The sequence below is a fragment of the Pomacea canaliculata genome, linkage group LG9 (assembly GCF_003073045.1).
Source record: "Pomacea canaliculata isolate SZHN2017 linkage group LG9, ASM307304v1, whole genome shotgun sequence".
Taxonomy (NCBI): Eukaryota; Metazoa; Mollusca; class Gastropoda; order Architaenioglossa; family Ampullariidae; genus Pomacea; species Pomacea canaliculata.
Genome location: NC_037598.1, coordinates 25,069,259 through 25,094,906, shown reverse-complemented (window position 1 = coordinate 25,094,906; position 25,648 = coordinate 25,069,259). Strand labels below are relative to the sequence as shown.

The following is a 25,648-nucleotide window of genomic DNA, read 5'->3' as shown; positions in this document are numbered from 1 at the left end:
GAATAATACACACGCAGCAAGAAAACCTACCACACACAAGGACTACTTTTATTCAAATTAAAAGTAAATATGATTTTTTTAACGACTCACGGAATGCTTACATATGATGAGAGTGATGTCTATTCACCTAAATGGGTTCAGGAGAGATTGCTTTTTTGTCTTTTTGTTTCTTTTTGCTGGATTGCTTGTTTTCATTTCTCTTCAGTTTAAACTTTTTGCTTTTTATCCCAGACTCCGGTCTCTTCCTATTTTTTCATCTGATGGCCTTGTGTCTCTACATTTCCGCCTCCTGCTCGAAGTTTGGATGTGGATGTGTACACGGCATCGACTGAACTCCCCATGACAAGTGTGTTTATAATTCTTCTTGCTCCATGGATTTTATGGACCAGTTTGTGATATCTCATATGTGTTCGGTTCCAGAATCAACAATCTTGTGTCTAGTTATTATTATTGTATCTTCTTAGTTTTTTTATGCCCATATTGATGTTGCGGAAAGATGGTCATGGGTTCAATGAAGCAATTATAGAATTAAACTATCCTGCCTAATATTATTTATCATTTACGTGTCTTTCTCTCTCCTACACCGGCATACACAAAGATGGGAAAAAAAGAAACAAAGAAATTATAAAAAACAAAGTGGAAAAGGAAAATAGGGTGCCAGATGGAATGAAGAGATAGGGAGGAGTCAAAAGATTACTCTAAAGCTGGACATAAAAGTGCCTCATGAATAAAGACATGAACTGTGAACTAGATTACGGTCAGGGTGGGGCCAGTGAAACTAGAAGAGGGGTCATGATGACACAAATGGGGGTCAAGCGAAGGCAGGAGACCGGCAAGGCAAGATCGTCTGTGAATATCAGCACTCGTACAATCCTCTGCCCAGAAAACTTTTAGTTGGTGCTGCTGCAGTCTTTACTTCTTATAACATTCTTTATATCATATTGTCTCCCCGTCTGTTCGTATTTTTGTGCATATGTTTCAGTGTATGTGTGCGCACATGTTTCTGCTTGTGGTTTACAACATTGCTTCAAATCACATGTAAATATTAATGGATAATAATTCATTCATGCTTTTCTGAGCAAGGATATTCAGTCATGTTTAACGTCCTTAGTCTAATGTTGAATAACGAACCAAAGATATGTTAAAAACCATTTTATGGCTTCACATTTTCGTTCTTGAAATGTATTAAAAGAATTAAAACACTAAAGCTTCCACATTTCAAAATAAAATCTGTCTAAAATATGTAATTTAGCAAGGATCAATTTATTGACTGGTCCCGTTCGTCAAATTACATCAGCTATGCTCATGCCGTTTCAAGTTGCATAAGACTGTTCATGTTCACATTTAACATGCTCAGGAAAATGGCCGCCACGTGTGGACGAGATTAAATCTCTTGGTCCGGCTTGAGCCAGCGGCAGAAAAAGTGCAAAGCTCTAAAGACAAAGATTTATGTTCAAAGAAAAATAAAAAAAATTAAATAAAATACAGGAAAGTGATGGCAGCACCCATTTCTTTCGGGAAATTGCTCTTGTTGAATCAGAAACTGGTTACGTATGCATTGGACATCGGATGATTGCACAAATTGCAAGCATGTCCCTTTGATGTTTTTCTTGTCTACTTTTTTCTCTGTGTTCATATGTGTGTGTGGTTTGATTTAGAAAAAGTGGAAAACGTGATGAAAATACGACAGGAGCTGATGATGAATGTTTGTCCACGGACGTGTGTGCTCATGCGGTCGTGCGTGCGTTCGTGCGTGAGAGAGAGATAAATGGAGAGATTCCTCCTACTCATCATCAGATGTTTACTGTGATAACTGACTGCAAGAAGTAGCAGCATGTTGATTAATTGGTTGATTAGAACACAGTATAGTCTTTCTTTGGCTTCTCAATTTGGCGCAATGAAGAATTAAAAAATAATCGTTTATTACTGTCTTCCCTTCCCCTGTCCACAGGTTGCTTTGTCTCTTTCTCGCAATCACACGAGCGTCTTAGCAACCGGCGAGTTTTTGATATTTTCTCACTGTGTCCACAAATTCAACAAGGTTTCTTGTCCATGAAATGCTAGGGGTTTCTAAACTTCTAATTAAAATATCCTTCATCCAACAGAAATATTCCAGAGATTATTGATCACTAGCAGAACAAAGTGCGCAGTCGTTAATATTATCATGACCTTTAACCCTAATATTATGATTCCTGTTTCTATGCATATTAGACTATGTCATCGAATGTTTGATAACAAAATGTCTTACACTATGAGGCAGACAGGATACTCATTGACATTTCGAGACCCTCAGTGTGAACTCGTTTATTTTCGGACCCCCGAGGTAATTTTGTTTGACGTTTCGCGTAATAAACTTCGAGACGATGGGAAACTCTGATTACTCAGTCTCACACCATCTCGTCATTGTTTTTAGACATTTCGACGAAGTCTGGACGGTTTTGGTTGTAACCAACATTTTCTGCGTTTTTTAATGGACCTGAAGTGGAATGCACGGATGCCGGCGACACGCTTCGTGAATGTGACTCAGTCCGACTGTTGTCGTCCTGCCCCGCGCACTGGCTCTCCGTCTCGCTGGTTATTTCCCCTTGCCGCTCACTGGCGCTAGTGCTGTCACTGCCGCAGCTTGGGCATGCGCACTGACACTCGCCACGTGGGACGTAGTCCGCAGCAGCTGACCGACAGCCGTGACGTGCGCTCAGCGATCCAGTAGCTGTCACGTGACTGCGCACAACGATGTCCTCGGCTTTCGTCGAGTCTGTCTTGCGTCGACCATTTCCTTTCCGTTGGGAGACAACCGGACACTTGGCCCCAGATTTATTCTTGGATTTACCGCCCTTTCTTTTGCGACGAGCCTTGACTTCTTCTTCCTCGTCGGTGTCGGAGGGCCAGGTGCCGTGCATGCGCACTTCGTCATCAGAGTCTGCTCGGTGATTTCCGGTTTCACGAAGTTCACCTTGCATGGGCGTGGACTGATGTTTGCGCGTGAACAGCACGTGAGGAGCTTGCTGCTGAAACTGCGGGCCTCTGGCCACCAACTTGACAGACTCCTCTTCACTGCAGTCGAGTCCTCTGTGCACGTGGACAGCTGCTGAAAGCAGATCAGCACGCACAATACTCACATCCGACACAAATGAAAATGACTATGTAGAATACATTTAAATCTCAAATATAATTATTTTCAAATTAACCTAGGACGAAGTACGAAAGATAACAGAAAATAACTGTGACGACTTCATCCTGACAGTGAGAAGACGAAGGCTGAAGAAGTGTGGGGTCATCTTGAGATATCAGGACTTGCAAAAATGATTGAGAAAGGAACAGTACAGCGATAAAAAAAAAACTTGCGAAAAAAGGAAGAAAAGACAGGGTCAACGATTTGACTAGACTTTCCTAAAAAGCGATCCTAGAGAAGGACATATGACCGAGAATGTTGGTGAGGGTTCTGATAATGATGGCAGAAGCTCTTAAGACCATTCTTGACCAAGGAACTGATGATGATGATGATGATGACGATGACGACTGCTTTTGAAGGCCGTATATGTTCTCCTATAAGTGAGAGAAATTTTTTTCTAGCTGGGGCTTAGACTGCCTTCAGACACTCTATATCGTTCTAGAATTTTCCGTTCATGATAATCACATTGTTCATTATCACAGAGATTATCACAGAGGGCATCGCGTGCCGTCAGTAGGGAAGGCTGACCAGCACGAGTGTGAGTGTAATTTATTGATGTCTCTCACCTCTTGCTATCTAATCTTTTTATGAAAAAATACAGTATTTTATTCACCGCAAGGAGAGTTTATACAATGTTCACTAAGCTCAAAGGAGTGTTACATTCCCTCGCCAACAGATGAAGCGCACTCTCGACTCTCTCCTCCATCCCCGATTTGTATCGACACTCTATTTTTTGTTTCTATTCCACAGTGCCTGTGCCTGGTGTCCAGTCCCGGAACTACCCGCTGAGCTGTGTCTCTTCTCAGCCTAATTGTAATCTTGGGAGAGAGCGGCTGAGGTTTGACCCCACTTGACCCTGTCCTGCTGCAGACGAGCCGACAAAGGCTGAAAGCTGGGGGCGATGCGGTGTTAATGGATGGAGCATATGCCGTGGAGAAAATTGGGCTGTCAGGAGGGTTCGAGACCAGCTTGGTTGAAGCGTAGAGTGCCTTTGATACGTCAATCAGAAGAAAGAAAGATAAAAAAAGAAAGAAGGAATAAATAGAAAACGACGAAGCGAAAGAAAGAAGTGAGGAATTAAATAAAGGAAATCATAAGAAAAAAATTAACAAACAAACCAAAAAAATGTTAGAAGTAGGAAGAGAAAAATGTTGTAGACATGATGGAATCCCTGCATCTGGAAGAGTGTCAAAATACTGATTGAATAAAATAAAAAAGAAGAATAATCACATTTTTTTTTCTCACCTGCAATGCTGCTGTAAGCTGGAGGGGGGTCTGATAGGTTAGTGGGCGGGGTCACGATCGTTTCGTAGGTGGGTGGCCTTCGTAAGCCGGTCAAGTCAGCCTCGTTCTGGAAGATGCAAGTGTCTTCAGTGCTGGCTGTGTATTGTACTGCACGATTCCGGCAACCGTATCTTTACAAATAAAAACAAAATCAAAGGAAAACGTAAAAGAAATTGAAAAAAAAAATCAAATCATTAGAACGGGGTTTTTGTTTAGAAACAAAGAAAATCTATGATATGCTCATTGATGATTGCTTTATTTACTTTTACATAGACTTGAACACTGTTATGTGTTTTTCAGCAATTATTTTAATAATAATTTTATTAATGAGTTGAAAATAGTTTAGAAGAGAATGCGTGTCAATCCATGAAATATCTTGGACATATGTGACAAAATAACAACAAAATAAAATTTGAACTTTAAAAACAAAGTTTTACTCACACACAGGTGGAAGAAGAGGCGAGAGAGAGAGAAAATCTTTTAGGACCAGTGTATTTATTTCCTCACCTGTGTCTATTTAACTTGAAAAGAACAAAGCCCACTAGAAGTGCACACAGCAAGAAGACCAGACTTCCGGTCACTCCAGCGATGAGTGCCGTTCTTAAAGAGTCTGATGACCAATCAAAAACACGAAGACATTAGCAGACAGACAGACAGACAGACAGACAGACAGACAGATGTGTGCACAGGATGAATAAGGATGCTGAGGAGCTAGTCACGAAAGTTCCAGGGACTATATTCACAGACACGTCTAAAGTATGCCATCATCTTTCGAATACATTGTCCTGCAGCGACAGGATGACAAAACAAACAAACAAATACAAAAAAACAAAGCAGGATGACAGGAGCAGTGTAAGAAGGACAGGATGACAGGAACTTTCTGACAAGAAAAGGATGACAGGAGCTTGAATGGCTTGTGAAATAATCCACACTCAAAAATGAGAAACAAAACGAAAACTCACATTCTTCCAGTAAGTTCGTGACGATGTCCTCCTTCTCGCAGCTTCGCTCGTCCTCGAAGTCATTCTGTCCGCAGTTCGGTAAAGCGTCACAGCGCACGCGCGTGGAAATGCACATGGCGGCGTATGGACACAGCATGTTTCCTTCCTCGCATCCTCCGAGACCATCTGGCTCTAGTTTTGTAAAAAGACATGATGAAGAAGAAGGTTTACGACCACTTCACCCTCAGAAAGCTCAGAACGGCCAGAATCGTGCGCTGTGGTTAAACATCTAAACGAAGAAACGAAACCCAGGCACACATCTTCTGAAATAATGTCGACATTTATAAAATAAGGAAAGAAAGTTTTAAAAAACATCTACCATGAAAAGCTGTGATGAGTAGCCGGAAGCCACGATAAATGACAGTCGGCTTTCCTTGGTAATCAAGGCGCATGCGTGACCCAGCGGACCGGAAGTCAGGCACTATGACGCCAGCGGTGTTGTAGATCAGGAAAGGTCGCTCCAGTACTCCGTACAGGCCAGTAGAGGGCGTTATTCGAGTCTCCACCCCGGATGGGGAGAGGCTGTAGATATGGAGCCTGCAAAGATGGACGATATCCTGGTGTGAGATGGTGGAGATGGTGGAGATGGTGGAGATGTGGAGATGGTGGAGATGTGGATATGTGGAGATGATGGAGATGGTGTGTGTGCAGAATTTGAGTTTGCAGATTTCGCAGTCAGTCTTTCACTCTACCTTTACTGCTCGACCCTCATCATGCAGCCAACAACTTCGAGTAGTTCGAAGTAAATTTTAAGATTTTCTTTGTTTTTTTGTCTCCTCAGCTACACCCTTCACTTTCTCATTTTCTTGCCTCTCTCTCTTCTGCATGCACAAAGACATAAGAATTCACAAAATATACAGACAGACACACACAATCCCGTTTGTAAACATACCTCCCCCCTACACACATACAAAGCACATACAGCTGCTATGCTCACACACGCAAACATCCACACCAACCAGAGCGACATTGTGGAGCCGCCTTTAGGGGGAAGCACTCTTCCTTTCAAAAATCAACAAGCCACATTCATCTGTTCACATTCATATTTCTTGTATCGCTGACTGTCGGTTTGTCTGTAATATTTCATGTTCAACTCGTCTTGGAAATCCACTGGGAAATCACTCCCCAGTCCTTACTCCATATTCTATTATTATTGCTACAAATAGTCTCTCGGACTGCGCTTGACCCAGTCGTGAGTGAAACCGGAACTTGACCTTTGACCTGCCAAGCATCACTTCGTTGCGAGATCGAGACTCCTCCTCACCTGTCCGGTGTGTCCAGCTTGTCGCTGATGGCCAGTTGCAGCACGTGTACAGACAGACGAACACCCAGCTGCGACTCGACTGTCACCACGCATGACAGGTGACCTACTGACATCCGGTCAGGTGACAGCTCCTCAGTCAGGTCCAGAAGGAGGCTGTCGTTCACTCGCACCGACCTCGAACAGAAGCTGGTCATGTGATGAAGTGGAGTCAGGCTTCGGCAGCCTCGGGTCACTGCAAAGCAAAGGTCAGGTGAAACTCAAAGGTGGACTTGAAATATATTTGGGAAATGTTTCAGGTCACCAAGTTCAAAACTTTTTTCTGCCAGTGACTGGGTTCAGCCAAACACTAATGTCATGAACGCGAGAGACTAACACTGTGTCTCACACACCCTTTATACATCAGAAGTCTTATCTACATTTTTGGAAATATGTCAGTATTTAATTTTATACTAGGCCACCGACGTACGAATTTAAGTTTATCCAAGGGCAGTGTTCCCAGAAAATTAATATAAAAATCAGAATTTATATATGATAAATTAAGAATATTCAAGAGTATGTTGTATTTTCCCGATAGAACTTTGACCTCAAGTTCATGTTAGAGACCGGGTAGATTTGAGATACAAGTATATAAAAGGATATGCGAAACAATAGATAAATTAATTTACGTGCCCTTCTTTAAGATGGAAGATAATGTAAAATGTATCATGAATTTCGAGATATGTCAAACGAGGAAAGGCATCAACAAATTTATTTTTTAAAGGTTAAAAAAATCGAGAGAAGAGAAAGGAACGAAAAGAAAAAGGTTTATTCCTTGATATCACGCTTGGTAAAGGCTGTCTTTAGGAAACACAAAACAAAATATGTAATAAAAGTTGTATCTTCCAGACATCAAGGTCTCAAGGTTCAGAATTGTATATTGTCGGGAGACGCGAGCCAGAAATTTGATGGTCAGGAGGATTACGATGATAATCCTGATGATGATGGTGTCAAATAAAAGGAAGTCGGTGTCGAGGACTGGATGACATTAAGTCCATTAACTTCGACCGCGGCTTTGCTTGATAAGCAGACTCAGTTCTGCTGAACAAACACGGCGGTTGTCAGTTGACGATGCGTGAAAAGAGTCCTTCATCATCACCGGAAATGACTCTTTATTTAAGGGGACGCAATCTGCTGTGTGTCGTGCCATGCGCGGACCAGGAGAGAGGATGTCCACTTAATTTGTACCTGGATGTTGTCGTGGGGGATCATTAACACCACAAAGCACGTGCAAGTAATTTAAAACAAATTATAAATAAATTTATTTCTGAGTTTGAATCCATGAATATGTTGACAAAAATAAACAGTTGTGTTGTGTGAAAGGTCTAGTCCTCGTCCACTGCGGGTCTCGCACAAATACCTTTGATTACTTGAGTCCACAAAGAGCCCGGATGGAGTCTGTTGACAGAGCACATCGATCTGTGTCCACCTGATTAACAGGTTAACGGTCTGTCCCTTTAGAACTTTGTGAGGTTGATTGCTTGACCTCATCTACTGGGTGGGGATGAGGGATGATGGAAGGGGGTATGGGGTGTCTTTACACACGTCTTGACCCCTAGACAGAGCTTCCAGTGTCCATGGCTGCCATAGCACTGTGCTTAGCTGGACATTTGTAGTGATAAGGGAACAACAACAACAACAACAACAACAGCAACAACAACAACTGGTGCATCCACTGCGTGACTTGCTCGTTTACTCCCTTTTTGTACTCTGTGTTTTTACCCCGCGACGATGTTCCTGCCATCTGTGATGCTCGCCTCTAGTTCTACTCCATCCTTGGCATCCACTGAGTCTGAATGAGAATATTCCATGCTCACTTGCAGGAGCTCAGATTTTCGATCAGGACCTTAGACAATTTTTTTTCCTTTCACATTAAACGTGAGCGCCATCGCCTGCTATTGTGAGGAGCGATTACTGGGATTAGTCTTTGAAAATTTTGTCAATGGTCCCTGGGGGTCCTGCCCTACAGCATCTGAACCTCTCCATGCTTCTCAAACGCTCTGGTGCCTCCATTCCTTAGAGTTTGCATCTCATCTTCCGCACAGATAACAGCTTTTAGGATCCATACATTATCACACAAAACTCTTGTGTGGGGGACGTCATGGCAAAGTGGCCAAACAAACAAACAAACAAACAAACAAACAAACAAACAAACAAACAAACAAACAAACAAACAAACAAACATTGAAGACTGGCAGTGCAGGTTGAGAAACACACATGTAGAAACTAATTAAAAAGCAGCAACTATCCAGAGAAAGCCGTTACTAAGCTAGAAGTGTGTAAAAGATTTTTACATAAAATTAACGAGAGCAGCCTCGATGTCGCTCTATAACTGTAATAAGTTTTTGTTTCCTTCAAATGCGATTAATGATGGTACGACAAACAAAACTTTTTTCTCGTAAAAGCAAAGTCCTGGTTCACTTTATTATCGTGAAGAATGTTCTAAAGTTATTTGTGTTGTAAACGTCTCCACATTCCGATTGCATACAAATGGAAAAGGATAAAAAACCAGGCAAAAGGAAAGAAGACAAGAAAAAAGTAAGAAAGATAAAAAAATATGCTTAGAAAGAAAAAAGAGCGAAGCGACGAAAATGGTTGTGGAAAAGGTGGCAACAAGTCGTCCCTCAGCACTCAGCCGCCAGAAGTAAGTCATAAGGAGGAGAGAGAGGAAATTATCGGCTGTAGATGTTTGCTTGGGTGAGCTTCATTTCCTGCATCTCACGAGAGCTCACACAGGGGAAGTCCTTGAAAGGCCCAACAACTCCAACGGAAATATTTGTTTTTCTTTTTTTAGGATTAATGACGACCAGCACATTTAGTTTTGGCGAATTCTGATGAATTTTTTTCTGACATTCTACTTTTAAAGTTTGTTCTCGACGGCAGATAAAGCTCTTACCGAACTAAATGTAAAGAATATTCGGAAATTAGCAAAAACAATCTTTAAGCGAGTTGTTTACTCTTTTTTTCATTAGTAGTTCACTGGTCTTGTTCTATACCAGTGAAACTATGTTATTTTTCAGGGTAAAGAAATATGAGAAGCCGTGAGAAAACTCTGTGAAAAATAAAATCCTCATTTTATACCTTGAGAGGATAAAGATCATAGAAGGAGCGCAGCTTACTTCTAAGAACACATCCGAAGGATCTTGGAACAGAGGAGATATAAAATGCAGTGGATTTAGAGCTAAAGAAAGTTAGAAATCATTTGTCTCTCATTGTGGAACATTGAAGGATTCTCTAAAAGAACGATACAAAGTGTAATACAGTTAACAAAGAGTACTCGGCAAGTGTTTATCTTTACCTAAATATATCGTTTTTCTCCTACATTTCAACAACGACATACATTATTTCAAATGAATAAAACAGGAAAAAATTTCACAACTTTAGAAAAGAAACGCTGAAAGTGCCTTTTCTGTCCGCCTTTTCATTATTTTCTGTTCTTTCTTTCCTTATTCTTTCATCCTTCTTTTATTTATATTTTTCTTTCCTCTTGTTTTTTTCTTTCCCTCCGTCTTTATAAATTCTTTCTTTTCTCTCTTCTACCCTTTCTTACCGTTCTCTTTGTTTCTCGTTTCTGCGCCTGTCAGCTTGTCTGTGCTGAATACTGTCCGAGGCATCAGCGAGGGAGGTAAACACAGTGAACATCACGACGTCATGAAATCCATTGACATTATCGGCCTTTGCTGTTTGTTGTGCAAAAAGCTCGACAGGCGCTCGGCGACAATATCCGGTCGCCATGTTTGTTAATGCAGCCTCGCTCTGCGCCGTTCATTAACAATGGTCACGCGACCGTCGACAGTTAACTCTGCTAAAATGTTTGACCCTGTCCTCACAAGCCTGTTCTCCATTTCCCTTCCATGCAATTTTTAGACTGAAAGCAGGAATTTCTCTCTTTGTGAAGGCTTTCAGCGCCGAGAGATTAAGTTGCTGTTTAGCTTCCTGACTAACGACAAAGGGAGGCAACGGCAGTAATGACCAGTTCTACTTGGGTTGTTTGTATCTGATTTGTCACGATACATATAAAAGAATAAATAAATGAGTTTCTGAGGGTATTTCCTCACGTGGCAGGCAGGTCAAAGAGTTAAACGAAATATTTACAGAACAGAGACATGGACAATGGATGCAAAGTGTTGTCCACAATCGAAGATTTCACAATTCTGGACTGGTTTCCGCTCTGTACAAACCGATTAGCAGGCGGTAGCCATGAGTGTTACTAAGAATAGTTTTTGTGAAGTTGACTTCCGCTTAAGTCAATGATGTCTGGAATTGCTAAATCAGCATATTATGGTAATAACTTCAAAACCTTTAAAATTTCTTAAAGTACATGAAAACAGATTTAATAAGTACAGAGGTGATGGCAGATTATTTACTAAAAGTAAACAAAAACTAAACTAAAAATCTAACGGGGACAAGGATGCAAGTGTTCACAGTCATAGACGAAGAGCAATCAGACGAATGAAAATGTCCTCACTGATTGGACACACTCGCTTTGTCTTGCAAACTGTCATTTTTAGCAAATGTAGAAAAACTCCTTGAGATATCTGAGCTCGTTCTGTGGAGTAATAGCTCTTTCCTCGTCTGATCAAAGGTAATGAGGAATAATGAGTATTTGACAAACTGTTCGAGAAGATGTTTTGTCTCGTGTCAAACTTAGGATTGCACACAAGAGGTTGTCTTGGTGTAAACATCAACACAGTGTAATTTATTTCAATCAGCAGCAATCCTCACCACCTCGTTGTTCTTGTTGAGCTCCGTTTGACCATTATTTAACATCAATTTCTAATTCACTATATTTTTGTGACCAACTGATGGAGGGATTTTCGTGAATGATTGAAACGAGGATATTTACATTTTATTGTGGGCCTTGGTGGCTGAACTCATGAAGTAGAGGTAACTCTAACCAAGGGTTAAGTATAATCCAGAGGGTATTGCATACGACCTCAGGCCGCTGTTACAAGAGTTTGATAGAGATGTAGGTAGTGAGCGGAGTACAGTATCCCTGGAACACAATGTACCTCTAGTCTAGTGTCATGACTGTCAATCCTCACACAGCAGCAGGCCTACGGAAATCTTTACTCCGAGTGAACATGTTACACTGACCAAATCTCACTTGTCTGTAGCCGGACCAGCGTTTCCTTGGAGACAGAGCATCAGTCTGGCTTTCTCGGTTCGTGCTGCCACGAAGCTCAGTGTTTGGACCTGAAAGACAACAGGAGAGCAATGGGCGCCATCTGGCGGAAACCAGGGCTTCATAAACAGCATTATCGACGACTGGTTTAATTATTACTCGGACGTCGATTCAAAACCTCAACGATGTTTCAAAGAAAATAAAAATCGCAAGATTGGACTGGCAGTTATTATCACTGCTGTCATCAACTAACGATTGTCGCGAAAGCTCGCGAAAGATGGGAATGACCCCTGACCCTTCAACTTCAATCCCGCTGCCATCTCCAGCGGGAGAGGACCACTGGAAGCCCAGCACCACGTGATGCTCGAGAGCCGTTGTGTGTCTGACAGACGTCAAGCGCCACCGACACTCGTGCCGACATGAACCACTCTCCGTTTCTAAATAACAGGATCGCTTTTCTTGCATTCAAAAAATGGAAACTAAATCTGAGAGAGAGGGATTGCGTGTGTGTACCCCTCTGCCTGAGGGTGGAGGCGGCGAAGTGCAGGATGTGTGTGTTTGTGGTGGGGTGGGTTGATGAAGCTAACTCGTGAAGAAGCTGTAGAGAAACCATTCATAATAACTACATGTTGCTCTGCCATCACATAGTTCCACAACGCTGCCAATAAGTAAAAACATCTTAATTTGAAGAAGTCGAAAAATTGAGATTTGTTCTCGGGGTTATTCATTTGTAGACACGGGGAATGTGTGGATGTGAGAAAGGAAATGAAGGAAGGTTAAGGCTAGGGATTAAGGTTAAAGGTTAGAGTAAAATGAAAAAAAAACCCATCACGCCACATAAATATTTATTCTTGGTATTTTTCCGCGCGCTCACACATACTTAATGAATAAAAGCAATGATAAGTACGAAATACTCAGGAATGGTTATTTCCAAGAAATATAGCAAATCTCGCATCTTCACATGGATAAGACTCTCATTTCTCCTATCTTGAGAAAAAGAGAGAAGGAAAATAAAGGAAAATACAAATGAGAAAAAAATGTACAAAAAAGCTGTTAGTCCGACACCCGCAGTCTCGCTGTGTTCATCCGCCGTGCAAATGCTGGCACGCTACATTAGGCGGCAGCACGATCGCGCCATGGCTCTCCCTCCAAAGCCAGAGTCTCGCGATATCTCGCTACATCTCGCGATATTCTCGCGGGCGCACCGTCGCGAACGGCCACATGCTGACTAAGGTCTCCTTCGGCGGAGTCGTCTCCCTGTATGATGCAGTTCTAAGTGCACTTCCGGCCTGCGCGCTGCTTGGAAATCGCCGTGCCCGGCGTCACCATGGCGACAGCGACATTGGGCGTCATGTAGATGCAAAAGCCCGCCATTAGGCGCTTCCACGTTTTATGCCCGGGCATATCCGGTGAAGCTGTCTGCGGAGGTTCCCTCCCTGCGCGCGCTCTACAACGCCTTTCACGTGCAGACTACGTGGCGGAAAATCACGTTGGAACGTGACGCACGCGGCTTGCAGGAGGGAAGAAGCGTCACGCGCAGGGCTGACATCAGACTCGCTCACCTCGGTAGAGTTTAAAAAGACATCCTTTCACGGCTGTTGTCTACCAAATGGATGTGTCGTGTTTTGCGAGGGCGAAGTGGGTGCGAACCTACCGCCGCGCGGCCGCCATGACTTCTTGATGACTTCCGCCGCGAGTTTTATGACTGAGAGATGGAGCTGCTGCCAGAATATGGTGTGGGGAGGAAAACACTAATGTCTGTGAGGCCATACTGCGAGGTCTCATTGTCCGCATGTGGTACTTAGGTAGTACTGATGTGTCCTTTAAATACAGACAAACAAGTTTGAAGAACAGAGTTAAAAACAACAAATTGATGAGAGAAGACATGGACTTAGTCTTTTGTGACGATGTAGGAGACGACAGGACAGATGTGATAACTTTTCGTTGTGAAAATTTAGTTTGCGTTATCGTTCTATTTACTTGGTATTTGTCTTTGTGTAAACTACAGAAAAATGTAAAAAAAAAGCTAAAATAATAATAATACTAAGGAAAAGAAAACGAATACACAGGAAAGAAAGATACTAAAAAAGGAAAGAAAGATACTAAAGAAGAAAAAAGAAATAAAAAAAGAAGACAAGGATAAAGCAAGAAAAAATAGAAAGAAAGAAACGGGATAAAAGGAAGAAAGAAGGAAAGAAGAAAAAAACCTCTAATACAGTCGATGATACAAGGAGAACCTATTCTATTCAGCAAAGGGCTGGTAATTATTGATATGAATACAATTTGTCACATTTCTCTTCCTCCAAGAACACTGCTGTTCCGGTCTGCTGCATGACCAACCTGATAACGTGGGACTGATATTCATTGGAGCGTGACTGAAACATTAAGATCCACTGGAATCAGTATCTGGAGTTGATGCATGAGTAGATAATAGCTAGACGAATGCACCAATGATAGACAGACTTGTCTGTACTGAGACAGTTCACCTTGTCTCAAGATTTTTTTGGTGACCCAAAAAACTTATCTCTTACAACATTTATCTAAAGGTTAGTGACTAGCCTTTGCTATGTTGCTAGGTATTAAAATCAATCAACATCGCTTTTTTTGAAGTTCGAAGACAAATATTTTAGAAATACAAGTAAAGAAAGTTTTACTGAAAAAAATATTTCGAACACTCAAACCGTTGAACTGTGTTTTTAATTTACCGTTATGGCATGTTGATATCTCTTGTATATTTCCTTGTATGTCATGAGTTATATATATATAATATTCAATGTATTTAGCACATGACTGCTAGTCAAGGCCCACATTTTCACGTTATTTTTCGATTAATGCCTATACTCACATGTTGCCTTCAAATTAAAGGGTTGATTACATGTTTTTTCTCTAATCAACGGTAAATGTTCCATGATTTTGTAAAAATAAATGCCCAACTTCAGCAGGCAATTTTTTTCTTAGTTAGTTCTTTTATTTGGAACATTGGTCCTCTGCTCATCTCCTTTGTCCTCAGGGTCACAGGTCACGTGGCCAGGCAGGGGCCGAGTTGTACAGACCGGCTGCAAGAAGCGGCTGACAATTGTGAGAGAAAAACGAGAAATGGTAATGCATTCAAAAGGAGCAGCAGCACTTTGTATGCAAATTAGCTGTCACAAGTGTCACAGGACACGTGATTGGCCATCACTCGCCGGGAGGAGGGTATCTCTGACTGTGGGCTTCTTTCTCACTGGTATCCTCCTTGCTCTCTAGCCTGCTTTTATACAGACGAGACATTTGTATGGAGGATGATTGTACACATCGGTAGAGAGCGTGGAGGTAGAGAGCGTGGAGGTAGAGAGGTGTAGAGAGGTGGAGAGTCTTCTTAAAAATGAAGACAAACAGGGGCTGGTACACAAGTGCACGTGACTACATCATGGACAAAGTACATACTTTCTAACACACACAGTGAAACAACAACAACAACAACAACAACAACAACAACAACAACAAGGACACAAAAGGACACAAAAGGGATATAACTATATAGTGTGTGTGGATACATGTGTAGATATGTTATATATATCTTTAGAGAGGTGGAACAAACTTCTCATGGTCTGCTGCGTTTCAGTTCAGCCTCAAGTTCAGACAGCCAGGCCGGTCAGGAAGTCTGCGACATTGGATCGTGGGGGTCGGCAGTGGGGTCGGCAGTGGGGTCGGCAGTGGGGTGGTGGTTAAGGGAGATGGTAAAAGAAGGGGGGCACCTCTCTTTCCACGTGGTCGAATTTCACAGCCTGGAGAAGGGCTTTTTTGACAGAAAAAATGACATTATTGATTACACAAACGTTTTGGCCGCTTGTGAACACGACCAGCTAATTGCCGGAAAACGGTGAGTGTGGTGGCGCCACTGCCAATGATTCTTTCCCTTCGCGCGTCACCGAGGTTGTCGGACTTGTCCCGCAGTCCAACATCGATTTTTATAATGATATTTTTTCAGTTACAGCAACATGGCTTTTCATTCTCTGTTCGTTCCCTGTCGTACAGTTCCTGACAGAAGGAGTCAGAGCCAATCTCCGGGTCGCAGTTCTGTCAACTGACTTGGAGAGACACGTATGGCTGACATGGCTGACCTTTCACTTCCAAGATGGCGCAGGAGACAAGAAATAATTTCTGACAGACCAGACTCATGTAGCAATACAGTAAATCCCGGGAAGGTCAGACAAGACAGGGTGAGACTAAAAATGCAGTTGGTATGAGTGCACGAGACATCAAACGATTTACATGAATGCGAAAAGTCATCAACATTAGTTGTAAGGATGATGGCGGGGAGGAAGGGGTTAAATAACAACTGAAAGGTCCTTTCTGATTGAGAGAGTTCGGTATTTGTTTGTACTTTTTGTCAAATTTTTATTCAATGTGCTTTTCTGCATTCTCATTCATATAAACATCTTAGGAAGCCATGGTGTCATTTACTTTTGTCACATCTCTAAATTGTTTCTGACCAAGTCCTTGTTTGTACATCTGAATATTATTGCTAACCCACGGGATACTTGTCATCGTTGACCTGAAATCAATTCTTAATTAATGTGAGCTCGTTTAGCATCCAGATTGAGTACTGTCACTTTTACTGCTCATGTTTATTAAATTTTATAGATAATTAATTTTGGTGTCAACAGGCGCCGGTAAATGTGATCACGACCTGTCAGACTCCCTGTAAATGTCCAACTCATTTACACGCCATCAACACTGACAATTACAGTTAACAATCGGTCTCACAAGCTTTCCCAGCTAGTTACTGAATGAACATTTTTAGCCCGTGAAAACCGAATTCTAAATATGATCGAGCTTCTCAAGCGGACAATTCACGATCCAAAAATATCTGAAAAAAGCTGCGGGTCATATTGATAACATTTATGGTGCAGGCCTTTCATCAGCAAAATCACGGCGATCGACATTTTTCTGCCTTGTGAGAAAGGTCTTGCTAAAAAAACTATCATCAGAACAAATGTAGTTCCAGACAGGTATTAATGTAATGACTTTTTGTTTGCTGTTCTGTGCCGCAGGATAAATAACCGGATAACACTCAGACATAGTGTACTTGTCGCCGGCACAATGGACAGCAAGGTAAACATTGAACTGTCCTGTCGGCCAGTGAGGTTCATTAACCTCGAGCTAAAGATAAACTAAACTCTACTTGTAGGATCAAAGCAAAATTTTGATGGAAGGTTGCTTATTTGATATTTAGTGCATTTATCAACTAATCATTTAGCAATTCGCGAAACAGGGTCTTGAAGGGGAAGAAAACCAGAATATCCAGAAAAAACTCTGTAGGACCAAAGATCTTACGAATAAACAAAGCGTTGTCATTCTCCAAGACAAGATTCGAACTAACATCCTTACGATTGTCAGTGTATTGATGACAAGCGGACATTTTGGTGGATTCGACACGGCCACCCTTTCAAACCTGAATAAAGAGTATTGTGTTGATGTTGGAGGCCAAATGGGAGTTAAAATCACTTCAGGGGAAAGAATTACTGAGACTGGTTTTCCACACGGAGAATGGTTTCGGCAACATAAACACAGGTTGTACTCCAGCCACTAACAATCACAACATGGGATTTGGAGCTTTCAGGAAAGACATTTGTATCTGTTTTCGTTAATCGAGAGAAATATTAAGAGAATATTTCGGGCAGAAAGCAAAAATCACTTCCATCATTTGTTTTATTATATGCTGTCTTATTGATTCAGGTAAAGGCGACTACAATGTATTTTAATTATTTCTGTATATTAATTATTTTATAGACCAGGGGTGGACAAAGTCCGGTCCGCGGAGTCTTTTGGCTGAAATTTAATTTAAATACTACGTAGCGGTAGAAACTGCCAGTCAGTGACATTCTAACAAAGCAAAGTACAAAAACAAAAACAACAACTAACAGGGCAGAGATGGCTGATGGAGTGGGTGAAAAAATATCTGTGGCGGCTGACTTCAAAGGAAAGGCTGGCGGCAGTATTTACCTGTGTTGTGACAGGACAGTGACTCCAATGACTTATTGCTTGAGGTCACAAGCAGGTTTTGCATGTTTACATTCTCATTAGTCACAAGTTCAGTCTGTCGGTACACAAGGGTTGCAGTGTGTGTGCAGATAGTGTCTTAGGTGTTCAGGGTCATAGGTCACGGGAAAGAGAGAAAGGTGGATGGCGAGTGTCGAAAGTCAACAACGAGCGACAAAGTATTTTATTTACTGATGTTGGGATAAAGATGTGTTTTGATTTGATAGACAAGCATCGTAGTCTTCAAAGACCACAATTAGAAGAAGCATTTTAGCACAAAACAATCAGGGTATTGGTGTGAAGTTTCCTAAAAAGCAAGAGTGAAAAAGTCACACCTACTACCAGCAACTCATGATTACCAAACAGTTTACAACCCAGTTCAAAGCGAGTTTTATTGTGGCCTAGAATATTGTAAGAGAGAACAGAGGGTACATCAAGAAACCCATGCTCTTTTGAACCTGAAGGGAAGGACACAAAATTTCCAAATCGTCCTACCCTGTACACCTTGACAATTAGTGTTTATAAAGAAAGAAACTACAGCAAAACGTTGAGTGACCTGAGAGATTCATTTTCTCTGCGTTTGGGGGATTTCAGAACAATGAAAAATAAGTTGAAAATATTGTTCAATCCGTTTGGAAGCTTTTACTGAAGAAAAAGTTGTTCAGTTCTTGAAACAGCTAAGTAAGGACATGTTCCCAAACTTAAAAGAATCTGACAATGAAATGATGGTAATGTTCTCATCGACATATGTGTGCAAACAGACTTTTCCGATTAGGACATGTGTGTGTGTGTAATATCATTCCTGCTGTTACTATACGATAATATTATTTTAGGTTTCATGTGTTATTTAGTGGATTTGGTAGGTTAGTCTTTGGGTCTCAAATGTTGCCCCCAAGTAAATTAATGGCTGCTGCATTTTCCCATAATTAACATCATTCGGCTTACGAGAGGTTTCATGGTTTTTTTGTAGACAGGGCAAACCAATATTCATAAAAATACGAAAATTACATTAATAAAATAAGAATTATTGGAATAAATGCCACAGCCAGAAAATTAAACTACGAGAATCGGCTGCCTGCACAGTGACCTTTGACATTGTGGATCACTTTCCCATCAGCTGCAGATTACAAGCGAGACTTAAAGTGTCAGGGGTAGGCCGACTTGAAAAATGTGTTGTTACATGGAAAAATGTTTATTGAGCAGTGCTTACAGACACACAGATACAACTCATACACACAGATACAACTCACAGACACACAGATACAACTGATGTTGACACACAGCTATACCCTTAGTTGTAATCTGCATACAGCTGCTACCCGTGATATACAGCTGCTACCCACCATATACAGCTGTTACCCGTGATATACAGTAGGTATGTGTGGTCTGACTATTCAGGGAATATGTGTGTGTATGTGTGCATGCATGCGTGTGTGTGTGTGCCAGTCTGTCTCAGGATTTGGACTCCGCCACCAAAGAGCTGTGGAAGTGAGTGCAGACGGCGAGGACACAGACGATAAAGTGCGAGACGAATGTATGGGATGTGGCTGCTGCGGGCTGCTATCTGTGGCAGCATCAGGCCCAAGCAATTACTAGAGGCGAGCCGCTGATTTTTATCTTCGCGACTCGACAACGGACTTTATGGCTGTGGTCTCCTGTGTCCATGCCTTTATGGCCCTCGGCAATGTGCTCAGGGCTGGGGCTTGATTCCGCAGACGTCGCATGCACATGCACACACAGACACACACGGACACACACATGGACATACACACATATGCACACACACACACACATGCACGCACACACAGATGCACATGCCCACACATGGACATACACACGCACACACACACACACACACGCACACACATGGACATGCACACGCACACGCACCATTTTCCTCTTCACTCAGGGACACACACTAGCTCACACCTACAAGCACAAAGACTAAGCATAAACCAGAGAGACAGACAAACAGACAGAGAGGAATTACCAGACATACTGTCAGACGGGAGAGAGAGAAGGTGTTTGTGTTTACTCATACCATCTCTCTGTCAGGTGATGTGATAAACATTTCTCTATTCTAAACATGCGCAACAAAAAACGTTCCACAGAAAGTCAGTAAATAATGCTTTCTAACATTAAAATACCTAAACACACTTCGTCATAATATTTTCTAACTAAGCTTGACTTTGTATGTTACATATTTGTTCCAGCACTCTGTCTCTCACAGCTTCGCTTTCTCTTTTCTCGTTTATTCCCTCTCTTTTTCTTTCTTTCTGTGGCGTGCCCACACGTTATGTTCAGGTGTTATTTTTTCAGCCGCTTCTTTGAGATGTGCACAACATGGTCTGACTGTTCTCTCATGCTTATTCCTTTGTTTCAATGAGTAAGTAAGCAATAAGCTGCGTTACAGAAGCAGACGTCTGAACTCATGCAAATTAGCGCGTGATTTGTTTCTGGAGCATGTCCTGTCACAGCATGTCTGCGAAAGTAAGGAGGGATTGGTTCTGCATCACGTGGTGTCTATGTTAAGACATCGTGAACAGTTCACCTGTCCGTGAATCTTCTTGTCCTAACAACACTGACAGAAACAGCACACACACACACACAGACACACAGACACACAAACAGATTCTCCCCCACCACCACCACCACCACCACACACACACAAACGTACGTGTACGACCTCGATCAGTGCTGTTTGTGTTGTTGTCTCTATGTCACCCATTACCTGTCATTCGCTCAAAGGAACCAACTTTGTTCTTGTCTCAACGCGCCTCTATTTCTGTCCCTCACAAGGTAAACAACTCACCTGTAATCAGCAGGAGGAACACGGTGACGAGCCAGCGAGGACCACACCATTGCTGGCGACAACTCTGTCTCTCACACATCGCTGCTTCCTCCGACAACTCTCCGTCTACGACATCAGCAACCGCAGTCCGTCTCCACTAACACATCAACAGTCACTTCAAGCTGTTGCTGTCAACCTACAGGTGGGACAGTAGTAACTGATAAACACTTCCTACTTTCATCAGATTTACTGGCTAAAGGGATCGCAATTCTCAGTTAGCTTTCGTCGATTCACTCTCGTAACGATGTGGATGAGCGAGCCGATGACAGGGTCACTGAGAACAGTTTGTCACTTGTTGCGGCCCAGGGAGCGGGTGGCGTTTGTTCTCGTCGCTTCAACGACTCACCAGGTGTGACAGACGACAGGTCTTTGAAGTGTTTATTGTCGCCAGCAGACACGGTAGTCCAGGCAGGCAGCCAAGTCCCTTTAAATCGCTCGCATATCAGCGCCGCGGAGGTTCGAACTTGATCGGCGTGGGTGGGAGGGTAGCCGTGCACTGACCCACCTTTCACAGAGAGCCAACAGCGCGGCCTGTGGTGAGGTGGCGAGGTGTTTTCTTTGCCGACGACACCAGCAGGAACTGACTGCAGCTTTTTATTTGTCTTCGTTCGTGTCCTGGCCCTTGAGGTCTGCTGACAGTCGGCGGCTGCGGTGCGCGGAGTGCGTGGGGTGCGTGGAGCGCACGAGTTTGACTTCTGCCTCTGCCGCGGAGCGTAGATCGCCAGCACGATGTCTGTCGTCGTCGTCGAAGGCACAGCTGTCAATCGCTCGATCAGACCACGCCCACAAACTTTAGTTCTTGTAGCCTTGTAGTTCGCCATTTAGTGCAGACCTGTCTCTCCACAGCACTCTCGGCGACATGAGAAACTTTGTGATTAGCTTCTGAGAGAAGATTTAAATACGATGAGGGGAAATAAATACAAGTATTTGTGGGGGAGGGGTGCTCGTGCTCTCTCTCTCACCCTGTATAAAATGTACTCGCATACACCGCCCCAAGCAAATCTCACCCACCCTGGCACGTTGACAATTAACTCCCTTGGTGGTAATCCTGGAATGTTTATCTCGACTTACTTCTTTTATAAAAGAGTTCAACTGCTTATCGGGTCGCCATATCCCCCGAGCTGATAGACAGCCAAACTACTTGAACTGTTGGCAGGGTTACCACGCTACCTACCGAGCTGTTACACCTTGTGTATCACGTGATGTGCACGTGGAGGTCAAACAGTCCTTACATCTTATGTTTACAGGTGGAGCTCGATCGGTTTGTTTACAAGTTGAGGGTAGTATGATCTTAACCTCGTTGCTTATCAAATAAAGTGCACCTCAGATAGTCTGGACCTGCCCCCCTTTAGCGATATGTGGAGGACAGTAAAGATAAAGTCAATGGAAGTATCGGCGATACACACAAATGGCGAGGCTCGATGAATAGTCAATGACTGTGCCGCGCCCACAAACACGCAGACAATACCACGGAATCAAAGCATTACTTTATTTATCAGATGAAACTTTATCAGCCAATTTCATTGAAACAAATCAATTTAACAACAAGAATTTTAGCTTAGACTGATGTAACCCATTCAGAAAGGTGATATCAGAGAAAAGAAAGTCAACATCGGGTGTGTCCACCATTGGCCTGAATGCAAACAAAGCTCCGCTGTCTCAGGAACTGAACCAGTGCTCTCAATTTTCTTTGAGGAATTGCCTGCAGCTCTTGCTGAGGACACTTATACAGCTGGTTGAGGTCAACTGCTCGGAGTGGTTGGTCAGGGTCACTGACCCAGAACATCCCACAAAAGTTCAGTGGGATTCAGATCTGGGGAACAGGGTGACCACCAGCCCATGTGGTTAACTTGGTGATGCTACAGGGAGTCACAGACGAACCCTGCCATGGAAGGTCTGCCTTGTCCTCCTGATGAACCTGAGGAACTGTGTCTGGTCCAATGGTCTGCAGTTTTGGCAGGACCCTCCCAGACCTTTAAAGTTACTGTTGTGTTGACAATGAATGGCGATTGCGCGTGCACTGCATGATATCCACTGTTCAGTTCTGCCCTGCCATGTGGATATTTGACAATTGCACTCATTTTTTGCGGGTTCAATGAACTTTGTTGCTTGACTGCTGTACTGATGGTCTTTAAATTCGCGTTGACTGTCCACTCACATAACAATTTACCCAAAACTATTTTCTTTATAGTCCCATATGCTTGTTTGGACCATCGAGAACTAAAGTTTACACTAATTACATTTAGTTCAGTTTAAAAAGAAGGTGAAAGGTAATTCTTCAGTAATGAACATTAATAGTAATAACGGGTAAGTGGAGCTTTTGTTTTACAATCTTTTATTTATTTATAAACTCCTTTTTAGGATTATTCTCCTGATTTAGAATGAAAAGTGCAATTTTATCAATTGTTTGTTTCTGAATGAACGTTTTAGTTTATTTACATTGATCACGTGATCCATGCAGATAGACTTCCACATGCCCTGTGAATTGTAGACAGTTATGTCTGCAGTCTTTAGTAAGCTGATGAATTCTTACAAAGATATTGACAAAGAGGAATGACTGTTAGACTGTATCTATCAATGTCAGTGTCTGCAGGATGTTACAAGCGTTTACCGGACACTAAACCTGGTTTAGGTTTGGTCGACCTGTTGCAAGGGGCAGCTTTGGACAGCTCGCCCACTACGACAACACCACCGACAACACCACCAACATAATAAAACTTGCCTTAAAGGGACATAGTCGAACTCAGACATGGGTGCTCGGGCATTCGCCCACGGGTGGATATCCGTGTGTTTGCAAGTCTGTCCTACAATTAACGACCTCGGATAACACGACCTTTAACTCGGCTTTTAATGTCGCTTGCAGGCCAGGAATTTCCAGTGATTCGTTGGCAAAGAACTTGACAATGACAACCATTTTCAAGGGAATAAAACACAAATTTACATTTCTAATGGACAGCAGACCGAGGTCACGTGATCAGCAGGACACCAGGTTCCCAAACATGTCCGTTAGCTCAGTTGATCGACAAAACGTTGATTGAAGCCAGGCTTTAAACACAAACACTTTACTTCTAATTCAATCAGTTTATATTTCTGTTGACATTTAACGTTTGTTTAACTGTACACTTTGATTTTGAACATTTGATGGACTAGAAAGTGCGCGTGAGTACAAAATGGAGACTTCCGACGGCTCTGTGGTGTGGCTGGATAAAATATAGAGAGGAGAGAGAATGTGTGTGTGAGAGTTCAGACTTTATTCAGTAAAAGCTGGCGCCTACCAATGAAGCGAGGTAAACAATTGTCATGTGCAGACAGGATGGCAGAATTCTCAAACGCAAACAAATAAACACAGAATGTGTGTAAACTAAAGCAAAGCAACATTAAACAAACTTCATCACCGCAAACAGAAGAAAGCAGAATGGAGGAACAAGGACAGGCGACAAAGAACACAGGCGGGTATTTCAAGCCTCCAGACCAGACCTGTGGTACAGGGCGGGGTAGTTGATTACTCTGGAGGAAGGCCCCGGTCAATGCTGGGTCCATTAGAGACCCTGTGTTGTTTGTGAGGTGAGACGAAGGCGATGAAAGCAGGTTTAAAGACCGCACTGTGCAACCTTTATCTCCCCACTCAGGGAACTAGGGGAGGACATGAAAGGAGGACAACAGTCTGGCAAGACTCCGAGTTCTCAGGCATCAACAAGATTCAATTCACAACATCCCGAACAAGTCTGAGACTTTGAAATATTTTGCCTCCTAAAATGGCATTAAAATATGTGTGGTTTTTTTTGCTTCCCAAATCCTCAAAAAAGAAAAGAAAACGACATTCAGAATCACTTCCGCAGAACAGTTCTCATCTGGATGCTGTACTCGTTCACAAGATGGATATCCTCCATCCCCCTAGAACAGACGACTGAGAAAAATGAGATTTGTTAGAGAGTACAATGGCTTCTGGTGTCGTTCGTTCCAAGCTGCGGGTTCAGAAAGCAGTCGGCCTCTGAGCTTCTGGACACAAAGTGATTTCGATTTGTCAGGTGTCGCCAGCAAACACCAGCGGCTCGCCTTTGATGACTGCACCTGAAGCTAGACACACCTTGCCACCGGAAGTCGCCTTTTAAACCGGTTACAGCGCCTTTTGACTGAGCTTGTCATTGATGAAGCTGGGTTAGCCATTGTTCTTGTGGTGAATACCACGGAACAGGCTTGGTCCACACAACATGGAGGACTTTGTGTCACTGCGTGCACGTGCAGATGTTCAGACGCAGGTGTGGTGAGCTGTGTGTGTTTTGTGGTTAGGTTTGTGTGTGTGCTCATGAAAACTTTACTTAAATACATATCATGCAAACTTCGAGTATATGCTGTCTAAAGAGAAAGCATTTAGCATCTAACCTGTTCAGTGATTTGTTTTGTTGTAGGGTTTTTACACAACTCGCCAGCCCCTCCATCAGTCTGGGGATGACAGGTAGACATAAATGCAAGCTGGAAATAACCGTCTAGCACCTAAACCGTTAGTGTTTTGAAAGCAGTTTAGCTGACGAGGGTGTTGGCATCCAGCTAAGGATGTGTCCCTCCCGCCGGTCCCTGACTGCGATATAAGTGCGATGGTTTGTGTGGATGAGGATGAAAGTGTCGATAATGTCCATCGGCGACTATTGTTGCGTCGCGGTTTGAATGGAAGCTGCTAACAGGAGCTGCAACCACCGCAACGCAGACTAAAGACGAGGGAGCAGACGACCAGCGATTGCTGCAGATACAGGCAGGACCAGCAGCGCCACTCTGCGGCGAGGACAGTCAAGTTCTCGTCTGCGTTATCGACCTTTGGTGATGTTTCTCTGATCTGTGACGGCTGAGGTGAGCTGCAGCCACTTACATCGTCTTACTCGGCTCTCTAGGGAGA

The 25,648-nt window shown here is 42.8% G+C and overlaps 1 protein-coding gene across 2 annotated transcripts; it reads right to left on the bottom strand.

The window, feature by feature from the left end:
* Positions 1 to 894: 894 nt before the first annotated feature.
* Positions 895 to 21,601, bottom strand: LOC112572372. 2 transcript variants are annotated; one of them, XM_025252014.1, is made up of 7 exons: positions 20,719 to 21,601; positions 6,722 to 6,953; positions 5,777 to 5,994; positions 5,419 to 5,589; positions 4,964 to 5,066; positions 4,418 to 4,587; positions 895 to 3,085 (listed from the first exon to the last, which is right to left on the bottom strand). In XM_025252014.1, exons 1-7 carry the CDS (start codon positions 20,795 to 20,797, stop codon positions 2,388 to 2,390), a joined length of 1,671 nt encoding a protein of 556 aa, XP_025107799.1. In that variant the 5' UTR covers positions 20,798 to 21,601; the 3' UTR covers positions 895 to 2,387. The 2 variants fall into 2 exon arrangements, with proteins under 2 accessions (XP_025107799.1, XP_025107798.1); XM_025252013.1 differs by having other exon boundaries at positions 895 to 3,088; positions 20,719 to 21,600.
* Between the last annotated feature and the right edge of the window lie 4,047 nt (positions 21,602 to 25,648).